This window comes from Heteronotia binoei, chromosome 10 (genome assembly GCF_032191835.1).
Source record: "Heteronotia binoei isolate CCM8104 ecotype False Entrance Well chromosome 10, APGP_CSIRO_Hbin_v1, whole genome shotgun sequence".
Classification (NCBI taxonomy): domain Eukaryota; kingdom Metazoa; phylum Chordata; class Lepidosauria; order Squamata; family Gekkonidae; genus Heteronotia; species Heteronotia binoei.
In genome coordinates, this window is record NC_083232.1 from 37,695,500 (window position 1) to 37,711,176 (window position 15,677).

General features: G+C 39.8%; 1 protein-coding gene across 1 annotated transcript in view; it reads left to right on the forward strand.

Annotated features, from left to right (window-relative positions):
• The window catches only part of CUBN (cubilin), a 211,622-nt gene that overhangs the window by 58,003 nt on the left and 137,942 nt on the right, over nt 1-15,677 (forward strand). Inside the window, exons 25-28 of the mRNA XM_060248423.1 lie at nt 52-233; nt 1,101-1,257; nt 3,223-3,410; nt 15,267-15,426. Coding sequence (XP_060104406.1) covers nt 52-233; nt 1,101-1,257; nt 3,223-3,410; nt 15,267-15,426 — 687 coding nt within the window. The remainder of the gene's footprint in view (nt 1-51; nt 234-1,100; nt 1,258-3,222; nt 3,411-15,266; nt 15,427-15,677) is intronic.

Consider the following 15,677-nt stretch of genomic DNA (forward strand, 5'->3'; position numbering starts at 1 on the left):
TGAGGAAAAACAGATACTGGATAGATGCATTTCTTTGCATTTTCCTTTCAGGTTGTGGTGGAACCCTTACAACTTCTTCTGGAGTCTTCATGTCTCCCAACTACCCTATGCCTTACCACCACAATGCCGAATGCTACTGGTTGCTGAAGTCAAGTCATGGAAGCCCCTTTGAAATCCAGTTTGATCAATTCCATCTAGAGTCTCATGCAAGATGTCAATATGATTACGTTGATGTATGTAGCATGGTTTATTCTACCTTACTAAGGCTGGTGGTCATAAAAGGGAGCTTCTGTAGATACACTCAAAAATAGGTGGATAACTTTTGACTATTCTCAAAAACTTTTTTCTACACACAAGTAGGGCCAAAGCTGACATGTCATGTGTGTGTGTGATAATCTAGGTTATTTAAACATGATACCAAATCATTTATATGAAAATAAAATAACAAAGGTGGCAGAATGCAACCCTGTTTTACTCCTTTCCATATCCTGGACTATCCATGTCAGGGTGGTGGGGCAACCATGGCAACCACCAGTTTCCATTGCTAGGCACGTGGCACTCCCAGTGGCAGCAGTAACTTCATTACTTCATGTACACAGTATAATTCTCTACATGCATATGTGCCCACAGGTATATGAGAATGGGTTGAAACTTGATCACTGTTTCTGCTTTAGAACAGCTAGATTTGAGCCTGGTAGCATCATAGAGAGTAACAATAGAGACTCACTCTACATGTCAACTCTACATGTCGATGCTCAGAAGTGACATCACTGCTTCAAGTACTGTTGGTTTCTCTCCAGTCATGTTGAGAAAAGCATTACAGTTTTAGGGGATATGGTAACAACTGACGCTGAAAATATTGTGTCAGAATACAACAAATATTGAAATAGAAATATCTTCCAGCAGACATTTGAACAATATCTTGCATAACACAGTATTCTTCAAGTGGTCATTTCAGCATACAGGTTATGCAAGAGCCAATTCACTCACATGTCCTATTAATTGTTTCATATCGACATTTCCAATATGACACGTATGATCAGTTGAGCAGTCAGGAGCGATATTTTACCAGCCTCTTGTGTCTTTGTATGTATCTTCAGGTCTATGATGGCAACAGTACCAATGCTAAAATGCTGGGCAAATTTTGTGGTAATCAGGTACCACCCACAATCCGCTCTACTGGGGACAGTATGTATATAAAACTAAGGACAGATGTGTCTTTCGGAGGTGGAGGGTTCCTCGCTCGTTTTAAGCAAAGTAAGTTCCAGCAGTGTGCCATAGAAACTGTGCACATATTCTTACAACACTGTTTCCTGTTCATGTGCAAACCTTTCTTCTATACCTTCAGGCAATTTATTCAAGAGTAGAATTTTGTATGAGAAAAAGTACCAGGAACCATAGCCTGTTAGAAGCAAGAACTATGCAGACTTATTTTGTTATCCAAAGATTTTGTCTGTGGCTTTAAACATTCATATCCTGGAAGTTCTACACATTCTTTTAGCATGTTCATCTCAAACCACCCAATTTACAAGACATTGAACAGAAGATCTGCAAAACAGTATTCAACAGCAGACTTTAATGTTTCCAAATCTCAGATACAGTTTTAATCCTAATTCATATTATGGGGCACACTTCTGATTTCCTGCTGTGTGCCCATTTTTCCTTTGCTATGTCTCTTATTTGCCTGCTTCCATCTCAGTCTTTATTAAGCATTCTAAACAAAACAAAACAAAGAGCATGATGGTAGTGCTGCTAGGTGAAGATGTAATCCATTTAGGGGCCCAGCTTTACCAGCATAATAGATGTCAGACTAGGTTAGGGATATCCAGCCTTTTTGAACCTGTGAGCACCTTTGGAATTCAAACCCAGAGAGGTGGACAAAGCTACAAAATGGCTGTTGCAGGAGGCAGAGACAATCACAAAATTAGGAAGTAAGGCAATGCATAATTCTAGTAGTAAGTCTTCAGCATTTCACATATAAACTTTGATTAACAGGGTGACTTTTTAAATTAACATATTATTTAAAAATATTTTCCTAGTCACAATGTGAGATCCTTGTGCTGTGGTGGCAGCTGCTGCTAAAGCAACATTTTAAAATATCTGCACAGCCAATCAGAAGCCCTGCTAGACAAAAGCCCCATCTGGCCCCACCTACTTTCTAAAAACAATTGGTAGGAACTAGGAAAAGTGTCAGCAGATACCAAGGTACCCAAGGGAACCCTGCTGGAGACCCCTGGACTAAGTATTTACAAATGTGATTCTATTAAAGACAAACACAACACATCATTTATTTAAATGTTTTAAGAAAAATGCACAATGAATTTAAGCCCCACGCCTTCTGCCTTTCAAGGCGTCTGAACTCCAGAGAGCGCAAGTGCAGTGGATTGGTGGTGTGAACCTGCCAATCCATTTTAGACACTCACCAGTATTCTTTTTTTAAAAAAGAAAAACTTCCCTCGGCGCATGGGCACATGAGCACATGGCTACCAAAAAAATTAAGGAACAAAAGAAACTCAAACCACACTAAGAGAATGGTGAACAACAACCGTCTGACTGCACTGAAGCACTCCTCATGCAAGATATAGGTGCCTTGCATGGGATCGTCTGATAGCTCTTTGTCCACTCCAGTTTGAGGCGGCACAGTTTGGAGCACCTCTGGTGCACCCAAAGCTGCCCGTCTGTACCCAGCCTTGGTTTCTCTTTTTATGGGCAGCCTCTGTAGCCAGTTTGGTGTAGTGGTTAAGTGCGCGGACTCTTATCTGGGAGAACCGGGTTTGATTCCCCACTCCTCCACTTGCACCTGCTAGCATGGCCTTGGGTCAGCCATAGCTCTGGCAGAGGTTGTCCTTGAAAGGGCAGCTGCTGTGAGAGGCCTCTCCAGCCCCACCCACCTCACAGGGTGTCTGTTGTGGGGGAGGAAGGTAAAGGAGATTGTGAGCCGCTCTGAGACTCTTCGGAGTGGAGGGCGGGATATAAATCCAATATCTTCTTCATCTTCTTCTTTTAGAACTGCATTCCTTTCAACATTCAGTTTATGCTCCTCTATCATTTTCTGTTAAGGTTGCAAAATGCTCTTTTAATTGAGCACAATATGAATCTACAGACATTTGAGTCCCAACAACATTAATATTTGTTATTAATATTATGGAGTCATGTTCTGATTATGTAGAATGTAAAACCATATAGGAATTATAAATGGGCATGTTGTTTTCTTTTCCCCAGTTTGCCAGGGAGTTGTAACAGCTAACCGTAGCCAGGGCATCTTGGAGAGTTTAAATTATCCCAGTAACTATCCTGCAAATGCTTACTGCAACTGGACCATCCAAACAACTTTTGGTAACACCCTCAACTACAGCTTTACAGCACTGAGTGTGGATGGAGGCACAAACTGTGAACGTGACAATATAAAGGTATGACCAATGATTTCCTTGTTGGTAGGTAGTGTTGGAGCTGAACAACAAAAAATGAGCAAGAGAGTCAACACAGAACTCTGCCTTCCACCATGATTTATGAAAAGGGGAAGCCTTGATACAAACCCAGGAAGCTATGAACCATTTTACTTCACACTTCTTGCAGAAGCCCAGGATGGGCACATGTCAGTTTAGGTACATGAAACACATAATATGGCAAGTACATAGTGTGAGAAGAAAATAATGTGTATCTCAAAATGGTGACCAGTCATGGTTCCTCAACATATGTCCCAAAATCTATGGATATTTTTATTTCCCTTTACACATTATATATTAAAATACACAGAAATAAAAGGCCCTGTGGAGTTACGGAGTCATGATGCCACTGAATATCTTGTACATAAAGGCATTGTATTTTGTCTCTGAAGCTTTTGAGCTATGAAATAAAAAACAACTTGATGTTGCAAAGGGACTAATTTCTCCATCAGTATAATGCTCTGTAATAATTAAAGTTCAAAGAGCAGGGGCAATTTTGCCAGAAATTAATTTCATCATTGGGTTTTGCAAAGAATCCTCAAGAAGCAATGACAAAAATGAAAGATAATTCTGATCTTAAAAACCTCAGATATTTAGTTCAGTTAATAAAGAGAAGCAGTGTAATTATGCGAATTGTGCTAAAGAACATTTTGCAGAGGCAGGCAATGGCTCCCAAGTCCTTCAACGGATGTGTGAATTCTCTAGGCCTCATGCCTTATCTGGATCTATCTAAATTGCTTTCATGACCTTTTCAGACTTTTGTTTACCACCTCCATCTTGTGAGAATCTTAAGCCATTTTAGGGACACTCAAGGACACTTAGGATTCCTGGCATGTAATTAATCTGCAAGAAAACCAGTAATGAGGAGAGGGCTAATATGGACTGGTGCCATAGTACTAGGAAAGTGAGTGTAAATCTTTCTTCATGTCATTTCCATTATCAAAATATCACCCCCATATATTAAACACAGGTGAAGAAAAGAATAGAAACCTGCATTACATGTATTTCTTTATTAAAATGTTTTTGCCCCAATTTTCTTTATATAGGGACCCAAAGCAACTTACAACAGTTTTGAAAAATGCAGTATAAGCAAACCAACAACAAACAAAACAATTAACTATTTTTGGGATGAGTCCTAGATTCAGTGTCTGGCTCATCAAGGGTTACAACTGGCAAAGGAGGGGGGGCGGGGGGACTTGCTTGGAGAAAGAGAAATTCCTAGGCCTTGTTGCCAGTGTGTGTAGGAAGTAGCACCATCAGACCAACTATGTCTAAGTGACACTCTGGTTCTTGAGCAAAAACTCTGTAGTAATACTGTCTTCAACCATAGAGTTTTGGTATGATGGCATCACTTCCTGTTTGATGCCAGCAATGAGGCCTGAGCCTTTCTAATTCTCCAGATAAGGCCTCTACCAACCAGCTGATTGGCAGCAGGGGGGCAGGGCCTCTACAGGGGGGGCGGGGTCTGGCAGCCCTGGGCTCATCCAACGGAGTAACAGCCAAAGTGGTAAGAGCCTACAAATCTGGCCATGTTCAAACTTTATACCTGTGAGAGAATAAGAAAAGCAAATGCTGAGCAATAGGATTGCCAAACTCCTGGTCAGGGTGAGGGTTCCCCCAATTTTGGGGATTCCAGTCTGTTGCCAGCCGGTTGGCTGGTAGGGGAAGCCCCACTCCCAAACAGCCCCCTCCTACGACAATGTCATCAGCACAATGACATAACCAGTAGTGACATCATCACACTGGGCATGTTGCTTGTCAACACTCAGGCATTCTGGTCAAAACGCTATGGTTACTGGGTATTGTCATCGTCCCCTGTGCACTTTGTGCATGCACAAGAAGATCCCAGGACAGATCCAGGAGCCTCATGTTGGAAGTCTGGTAAGCCCTGGCAACCCTACTCAGCAAAGTTATTATAACTGGTAAAGATGTTCATCCTGCCTCCAGTCTTCTTCCCAACCAGAAGCAGCTGGTGTTGGGGGTGCATTTTCAATCATAAATGTGGTGCAGAGGAAGAATTAAACCTGTCATTTCCCAGTGCCATGGCCCTATTCCATTTCATTGCCCTTCTCCAACTGCTTTTTTGCATCTAAATTACATGTCATACAAGCATCAGTTACTATAACATGCTCATTGCAGGGCTTCCTCTGATAACTATTCAGAAACCTCAGTGAGAAAATGACAGGGTTAAATTGGTAGAAGCTGGTGACATTAGTGATCCAGCGTCTTCAGGGTGTAACAACAGATCCCTGCTTTTGCCTTGTGACAATTTTCAATGGGAACATACTGTTCTGATACTTCTATAATTAAGCTACTCGAGTGGAATATTGCAGGATGGACGCATTTACAATTTATGTGGAAAATCTTGATATCCTTCTGTTTCAAGAGGAGGAACCAGGAGGAGTTAGTATTCAATGGCATTGTCTCCAATTTTCTTGAAGCCATCACTAGCAGTAGCAAATCACTAGCAGTAGCAAAAAAAGGGGGAAGCTAAGAGCCTCTGCTTCCCTCCTATGCTAGCACAGTAATTATGAAGTTTAATTAAATTGACATTCTAATAGTGGGAGGTCAGATCAGTTAACTGATTGGTAAGCTGAGGCCTGTTTTGTGAAGCCTGGTGCTCCTAAAAGCAGAGGTACCTGTTGGATTTGCCATAAAACAGTACCCATGCTTCAGATCCTGAAATGGTTAAGAAGTTTTAGATTAGGCAGGCTGAAAGCAGAACTAAAAAACGTACTGGTAACGAAAATGGTGAAAGAGCAAGACGGCCTCTAATTACAGTAATCCTCAAATGACTAACCGCTTCAAGATGCCACCATAGGATGGGGTTTCTCCTAGGCTTTCAGAGCCTCAGTGACTAATCGTTTATTTTTAGTTGCATATTTCCTCAGTTGCCACACCCTGTCAGCTCAGAGCAATGTGAATTTTTTGTGCTTCAGGATGGCTTTTAAATGCAACCGTGCAACTATCAAGGATCAATGTAATTAAGTTGCTCCCATTTCTTGTGCTTACAAGTGGGTCCTGAGAAATAAGTCTTGATGAATCTCAAAAATAAGAGCCTTGGTGATTCAAATACCAAACCAGCTGCAGAATTTTTTTTCTGTAGCCCTATAAGATGTATACAGCAAAACAATCACTGGCTCTTTTTTTCTCAGAGTACCCTTTGTCCTGCCAAACCAGTACAAAATTTGGAATGTATTACTGAACGGACATTCCAAAATAGTGGGTTGGATCAAGGAATGGTTCTGTTGCAAACAATGAAGGACTCAAGAACTGGTTTTTCTTCCTTTCACTGGTTGCCTAGCTGTCTCTACCGGCATCCCAGAATTTTCAAGAGGGACCCATCCCTCTGCTCCGGAGTAATAACAGTAATGTAGACATAGTGAGGCAAGACAATGTTAACACAGTTGTCTCGAGAACTGCAATTGTTTGCAATTTCTGCTCTGTCGTGTACTGCATTTTTATTGTACAACTCTGCATGTGTGAGAGAAAATTATAAGAGATTGGACCATGTCTGCATCATCTGTTTAAATGCACCAGGAAAATAAAAAGAAGAGGAAACTAACAGTGCACTCCTAAACAAAAGTCCACTCTTTGTGAATCTTTGCGGATCTGGTGGATTTAGGGGGAGCAAGGTATTTGTGAATTTCCTGTATTATGCAGGGGGTTGGACTAGATGACCCTGGGGGTCCCTTCCAACTCTATAATTCTATGATTCTTCTTAATCCACTGAAATCCCTATTTAGGAGTGTACTGTTTGACAGTAGTGTTGTTACCTTTTTTTTTTTTGCAAGGTTCCTGTGTTCTTTTGCACCTGTATAGTGAGCAGAAAGTCAACAGCTGTGGTTTAGTGGTATGAATATGTAATAATGAGCAACACCTAGGATTGCCAACCTTTAGGTGGGGCCTGGAGATCTCCTGCTTTTACAACTGCTCTCCAGACAAGCAACATCAGTTCACCTGGAGAAAAGGCTGCTTTGGAAGATGGACTCAAAAACATTATACCATGCTGAGGTCCCTCCCCTCCCCACACCCCGCCCGCCCTAGGCTCCACCCCAAAGTCTTCAGATATTTCCCAGCTCAGAGCTGGCAACCCTAGTAACGCCATGCAGGCTTGGAAAGACTAAACATCCCTCCTAACCTGATCATTATCTGGATTGTGCCTGTGCACACCTGAAATTTACTTTAAGAGACCTGAAATTTACCTTTAAATCTACCTTTAAGATTCACCTACCTATGTGTAGAAGGGAAGAAAGGTGAAGCAACTTGGGTTACCAGCAAATCTAAAGAAAAAATGACCTGTCCCTTTATCAAAGGCTTGATCTGTGGGAATGGGCAGGTGAACCTTTTCATGGCATGCATGTAACATCACCTGGTAAATAACATTCTATTAAGCCACCATTTAAAAGACAGGGCATCTTTCTCCAGGCCTCTTGACAACCCTAAGAACAAGTGGAGTGCATGAGCTGGACAACCAGCATCTTTCGTGGTATCTCAGTGTGTCCATTGTTCCCACTTCTTTCTGCAGCGACATTCAGCAGGGGGCAATTATAATAAAGGAATTGTTTTCATTTTAAAAAGTAAGATTTCTGAGAGATAGTCTGCTGGAATTCCTTACATTTGAGTCATGGCCTGCTTTCATAGGAAACATGACCATAAACAACTTCCAATCCTTTAAAAATAATAGAGCTGTTATTGATCTGATAAGCAGGCCTGTGCTCAGGACAAAACAAAACATTTGTGATTTGAGAACTGCACTGGCAAACCACAGAGCAAAGCTAAAGCCTTGCTTCAGGAAATGCCACAGAGAGCCCTCTCAGGATCTTGAAGAAAACCACCTTGCAATTTTATGCAGTGATACTTTTCTCTTTCAAAATGAAGAAGAATGTCTGAATCATGCAAGCAGTCCTATTGCTTTGGCTCTGCAGTTTTGCTCCAAGCCAGCTTCTTTTTTTGTCTTGGTTCAGATGCTTTGGAGCCAGAAGGGCTGCTCTCCTTGTGTCATCACTAAGTCCATCACTGTGACATCTCTTACTGGACTCTAGGAAACAATTTTAACTGCTAAATCAGATGCGTGGATTTTTACACTTTAACATTTGCAACCAGATTCAGGATGCTTCAAACAAAAATTATTCACCCTCTTTTGGGTGGATTTTGGATACAGTCCTGGATCACTTATTTTGGAATACTGAAAACAACTGAGCTATTAAGGTTTAACAATAGTTAGATGATGGGGGATGTACCTCACATAGTACGTGATTTAATAGTTTCTTCTGTGGATGATCTCATGTTCCCCAACTGGGTGTACACATCTGATTAAAAATCCTGATTAGGACCCAAGCCTATTCAGTTGTTCCTGTACTTTTAGCATTTTGTTAGACCAGGAGATATTTATAGACTGGAGAAAAATGTCTGAATTATACTGCTTTTTCAGTAATCTCAGGAGTGTCTGTTTGGCATGTTGCCATCTTCAACAGAAATGGAAAAAAAAGATGCAAACTGGAAGCAAATAATCAGATAGAAAAATACCAAAAATAGTTGTCATTGAACTTATGCACAAAATGAAATGTGAAACATATTTGAGGGCTCCTCTCAAACTGTGAGGAATCTTGAAAGAATCAAAATCAGCCAAAAATTTCTTGAGAGCAAGGACATCCATAGATTTTTCATTTGCTTTTGTTTAAAGTGGAGTTGGAAGAAAATTTGGGATTGCCTCTTTAGTCAAAGCATCTGAAGAATTCAAACACAAGCCAACAAGAGTAGAGATGTGAGGGCCCAGGATAAAAAATAGGGGGGTGAGGGATTTCCCCCCCCCCCAAAGTCTCCCCCCCCATGGAAAAATTAGTGAAATTGTGGGAACACAGAAAATAAACTCCTATGTGGTATTTTATCTTTTAAAATGAATAAAATACTTCTTAAGGCAAAGTGTTATACTCTCAAAATATATAGCATTAAAATGTTTGAGGACTTTTTCAATTTTTCTAATAGAAAATTTGGAAATTTTTGAGGTGTGCTGGAAAAAAACCTGCTGTGAAATATGTTCTCTTTTTGAATGAGAAAAACCTTACAAAATTCAGTGTGTTCAAAGTTAATATCCAAATATGCTGGCTGTCCTGTCTATTGTGACTTGACAAGTGTTTGTGTGCAAATAACTGACTTCCTTTTGTTTACTCCAAACCCTTCATTTTTTATTTTTTTCTTACATCTCAGATGCATGTGCTATAGTAGCATAGGGTAAACCACCTTGCAACTCTTTCTCAAGTATTTGGTATAATTGTATTTTTTTCATAGAATATATTTATATTTTAAATTTTATAAATATATCAAATAGTGCAATTGTACATACTAAGTAAGTTATAAATGGTGCATTTTATGTTTTTCATCTAATTTGATAAGAGAATCAGTATTGCATGTATTTCAGCTTTTCCCAGCACCTACTCTAGCCACTCTAGCCACAGTAAGCAGAACAAAACAAATCTGTTTCCTGATGTTGACACCTGCCTGTTCTTACGTCAAAACTAAATCTATTCAGCTCTTCTTCTACTCTCTGACTTTTTATTGGCTGACTTCTCCTGTGAAGAAAAATAATTGTGATGGACTTTTTTTTTTCTGAAAAGCAATGGGCAAAGCCATCTTCCCCATTCGTTGTTTTTTTTTTTTAATTTTCTGCACAGGGGAAAATGGCTTTGCTCATTGCCTTTGAAGAGAAGCCAGCCTTGTGTAGTTCTGATTCCCCAGACCTTATGCCAGCCGTAAAGCCACTTCCCCTTCTTCAAAACTGGGGCAAAACGGTTATAAAGCAGCTGCACCAATGTGCCTTTCCCAGTTCCTTTCAAACTGAAAATAAAGGAGAAAAAGATGAAATACAGACCAAATGTTTATCTGATAACCATACCGGTACTGTCAAACAAACAAACCCTCACCCCAAAAATAGAGCACAGAGCTTTAAAGCAATGTTGTTCTTTTTTCTTCACCTTGCCCAGCCATTTTATGTGTCATTTTAATAATTAAAAGCATTGTAAAGCTATTAGGGGGTGTTTTTCTGTCATAATTGATGGCTGTGTACAATGCATTAGAGTAGTGGTCTGTAAACTTTCCAGATCTGAGAATTAGAGTTGCCAGTATGTGGCAGGAAGTTATTCATTTAATCATTTAGAATATTTATGTCCTACTTGATCTCCTTAGATGCAAGGTGGTTAATACAACCACAGGCTGCAAGGAGACAAAACAACAGAATTGTCCAACAAGATAAAAACAGCACAGAGATTAAAAATGCACAGATTAAAAAATTCAGTCAAATCTACCAAAAAAGTTTATCCTACCTCTACCAAATGAAATACACTGCCTTCCTAAATGCAGCAAGTTGAAGGTCTTCCCCACCCACTCTGATATGCCATTCCTTAGGACCTTCCACAGAAATAATCCAGGAGAAAAAAAACCCTAAAAAAACTTCACAATAAAAGTCTAATTTTGAACTATTTGCTGATGTATACACAATGCGGTATTATTACAGTATTATTATTATTATTATTATTATTATTATTATTATTATTATTATTATTCCCTTTGAATGTCAAATAATCAGTAGGGATTTCAGGGTACAGTAGAGAATCCATTTCTTGTTGCATGTTAATTGTAGGTAGGGAAGCAACATAGGAAGAGCAATTTTGGACAGATTTACAATCGTTCTGAATGAAGCGTTTGCATTGGAGCAGGGTGATCATCTTCAAGGGCTGAAGTTCTCTTAGAATTACAACTGATTTCCATGCTACAGTCATCAGTTCCCCCGGAAAAAAAATGGTAGCTTTGAATGGTGCAGATTCTATGGCATCACATGCTTACTGATCTTCTTCCCCTCCCCAAACTCTGCCCTTCACAGGCACCACCCCCCAAATTACGATCCTAGGATCTTCCTTTGTGACATTCCAACTGGTCATCCTTAGTGCCTGGCTGATTCCTGGGGTTCCTCTGATGACACCATTTGAAAGGAAGGAGGATGGTTTAAAATGATGACTCAGCAGTGTAATATTTCTCCCTCCAGAGGTGCTATAACATAATCAGCCTACACTTGCTACGATTTCTCTTCCATATAACTCATAAAGATGGGAATCCCATGTATGCTGCTCTGTACAGGACCTGTCTTCTTAACCATGAGGCAGCTCAGCTGTTGCAGCTGCTTAGGCAGTGACTTGTGAGTGCCTTTCAAGGACACCAAACTGATGGCTACAGAGCATGTATCTATTTTACCACAGGAAGAGGGTCTGTTGATTTTCCCTCTAAGGCACTAAGACAGCTTGGTCCACTCTTGCCCCAGAAGTTTTTGGACAAGTTGGGATATTAATAGTTATGGCTTTAGAACTGTTATTTCAAGCCTGAGTAAATTCCCAGGAAACTTTAATCTTAGCAGTGAGAAAAAATGTGAGCCATGCAAAAGAAATGATACACATGTATTTACAGCTTTATTAAATATATTGAAATAGCATGTTGGGTTTTATATCTGGGAACACAAATGAAGAATTTGGACACCAAAGACAAACACAACAGTATTCAATATTATTCAATCCCTAGTCTTATAAAAAAGACAATTTCCTTAAAATGTTATTGTAACACTGTGCCATGTAGATTAAAATGCATCATTTTACCAATTTCCAAGAACAAATGAACAAAACAAGTGAGTAATCCACAAATATTTAAAGTAGTATTCATTCGGGGAAGTTTAGAAGGTAATCTTTACTGTCTAGGTAGGCAATAAATAGAAAGTGGTCTTCATTTTTCTTACTGAAAGGTATGAGGTGCCATACATAAATAAAGGGCAGGCCAGTGCTACATATAAGAAATGCAAGATATGAAAATTACTTGAGAAACTGATATAACACCAGAAGAACATAATTCACTTGAATGGGTTCTTGGCTGTGCATTTTTAAGGGCAGAACAATGCCTGAGATGTTAAAAATTCTTAATGAAAAAAACACTCAGCTGTTCTTTTCTGTATTGCACATCTACCAATGCCTGTAACTCTAGCTGTAGCCTCCCCTCTCAAACAGTTCCAGATGTCTAACCATTTGGATTTCCTGAGAAGAATATGTCCTGCTCAAACCAAATTGGAAATGGTATTATGTGGAGTGGTTTCTAGGGCAACCATTATCTGTGTATTTGAAAAACGGCATGTTTGCTTTTGTAGGAATTATGTAGAAATGGGAAATTACTGCTGTCTGCTAAGTATAAACAACTCCTACTTGATGAAATCATGCTTAGGAAAATAATCATGCAGTTTTGTTTGGCTTTCCAGAATTAGCTGAATATTACTGCTACCAACTGTTGTTGGCCTTGTAACGTGTTACAGAGATCAATAGGTATTTCAGCCGCATTATGTTCTCGTGCTGCTTGAATCCAACAAGATCAGTAGAATGCAATCAGTTCGGATATAGGATGCCAATCAGAAATGCACCCAATATTCTCAAGCAATGGATATTTTTTTTCTCCTTTTGGAACATTTTTTTTCTGGCTGAAAACAGCTGTATCAAAGAAACTGTACCTACAAAATATCTATATTGCAAGGTTATTCCAAAAAACAAATTAATATTCCCAAGGAAGTACTGTGTTATATTCCCGAGGGAATACTCAAAATAAATACATGGCAGGCAAAATAGATTTTTATTAGGGTTTGTAGAATCTTTCGGGATCAAGTGCCATGTTCTACTGGAGAAAGTTTTCCTTCCAGACGTTTCGTTCTCAGCTGCGGAGAACATCCTCAGTAGCGTTGCAGCCGGAGCAGGCGCTCAGACCTTCTTGGCTGCTGTGCATTGAGTGGGGCCAGGGCTGCTGGAGAGCTGCTATTTCTAGGCTGGAGGGGGTGTGATGAAAGGGCAATTGGTTTGTGGATGAGCCCATTGTTTGGTGGGGCTTCCTGGAAGGGTAGTGATAAGGAAACTGGCTGTTGAATGTGACCATTGTTCCGTGTTAATTGCTGGGAGGGTTGGAAGGGGTTTGAAGATAAGGAAGATGGTTGTTGACTGTGCTGATTGTTCTGTGGAATTTGCTGGTTGTTCTGAGACTTTCTGCAATTTATAGTCTGTAGGGTGTTTTGCAGAGCTGGGTACCAAGATTGGTGGATGAAAATGCCTTCTTCCTTTCTGTTAAAATTGTGCTGGTGTTTGTAAATCTCAATAGCTTCTCTGTTCAGGTGGGTATGATAATGTGAGACCGTAGAAAGGACTTCAGTTCTTTCAAAGTGGATGACGTGGTCTCCTTCTTGAAGTGCATGTTCAGCTACAGCTGATTTTTCTGGCTGAAACAAGCGACAGTGTCTCTTGTGTTTGGTGAGATGGGTGTTGATACTGCATTGGGTAGTGCCAATGTAGACTGCACCACAGGAGCAGGGTATTTTGTAGACTCCAGGGGTTGAAAGTGGATCTCTCATATCTTTGGCCGAGCGCAGCATGTGGCGGATCTGTTGTGTGGGCTTGATTTTATTTGCTGAGATTCTGTCTATTTAACTTCTGGCATCGTGAGATTTTGGGAACTAGGGAAAATAGTTTTTAAACTACAGAACTCTATAAAATTTAAATTATGATAAGATTAAGGCAGAAAATCTTCATATAACCCTAGCTAACACAGTTTTGAGTCTGACCGCCACAAAGCCAGATGAATTAAGAAATGTATTGCAGTGTTGAAAGAGTGTTTTAGCAAGCTTCCAGGAAAGCAATATCCCTTTGACTGTGGCAACTGTGTGCTCTGTTCATGCAAGCAGGGCATGGAACATGGTATTAGTTGTGGGAGAAATGTTTAAATATGAGTGTGAATGCCATAACTAGTCATATATGCACAACTAGATCAGAGTAAGGAAATGCTGGTCCCATTGTCTTGGCAATAGAGAAACTTTCTTCCTTCCCAACAATCCTCCATTCCTTTAAGAGCACTTGAAGGCCTTTGCAAAGTGGTGGAAAAAAAGATCACTTAAAAGGAAGGAGAGTGAAAATGTGTATGAAATGTGCACTGTCACCCCACTGCCATTCTAACTAACGTCACAAACCGAAGAAGTTTCTGTTGAACTTCTAAAAATGACATTCCAGTAACTTAGTGATGGAGATATTCAAACATGATTTTTATGCCAACTATTTGCTGGACTGCCTCCAAAAGTCATGTTTCATGAGTCAGAAAATCGGATGAGTGCTAGACAAGGGCAGAATGAATACAGGGAATAAAGGTTTTTGCAAATATTAAGTACAAATATTAATTCTTGTATTGTTAATGTAGAATTAATCTCATATACTATGTAAGTTGTAAACTTTTTAAACTTGAAAATGTTAAAACATTTTCCATTTTTTAAAATCAATCAGGCATTTCTTTCCTGCTGTTATTGACAGTAGTAGCACTCTGGTATGTGGGAAGAGACTGCTGTGAACAAGTAAAGTGTTTATGTCAAGAACTGCTGGCAACAGAATACTGATGGACCTTTAATCAGATTTAGCAGGCAGTTTCTTATGCTCTCCAAGCACAAAGACTTCTTTACCAAATGCATACTCAGTCTATGGGGACTTTTTGGCATTTGGCATTTTGATGACCACTGGCATAAGAAGCTTTCCATAGACTTGCCAAGCTGCACAAAAAACAATACTGGCTATATGTCTTCAAATCAACCACATTAAGCCTAATGTATTTCGATAATATCCTAGAGATATTATATCCAAGAGACAGCTCCTTCAAAAATTCAGCCTTGGGTACTGAAGTCCTCAGAATGAAGACGGTTAAATGTTTTAAATGAATTTAAATAAATTAATCAAGTTATTGACCATTGTGTTTTCTTTTGATTGATTTCAGCTTTATGATGGGCCTAATGCTCAGTCCAGGCTGATAGGCACTTTCTGTGGCAACATGGATCTCCCATCTGGAGGAACCCTAAGTTCTAGTCTACATGTTGTGTTCTCTTCTGACAGCGTAGGAGAATCTTCTGGGTTCCAGATGCTGTGGCAGATGAATGGTAAGTTACCTTGAATTTCTGACTTGCACATGTATGACAGCCCAGTCATCTTCCATCCGTCAGAGTCAAGATTTTCTCTGTTTTAATTTTCCTTTACTGAGCCATTCTAGTAATGTGTTTTCTTATTTGCTGTTCTACCCTGTCTCAGTACAATATTTTGGCTGTTGGCTCAGCCCAGGAATCTGAGGAAGGATCAGGAGCTCACTTTAACTTAAATAATTTAAATGGCACATGAAGTGCTTTGAAATTCA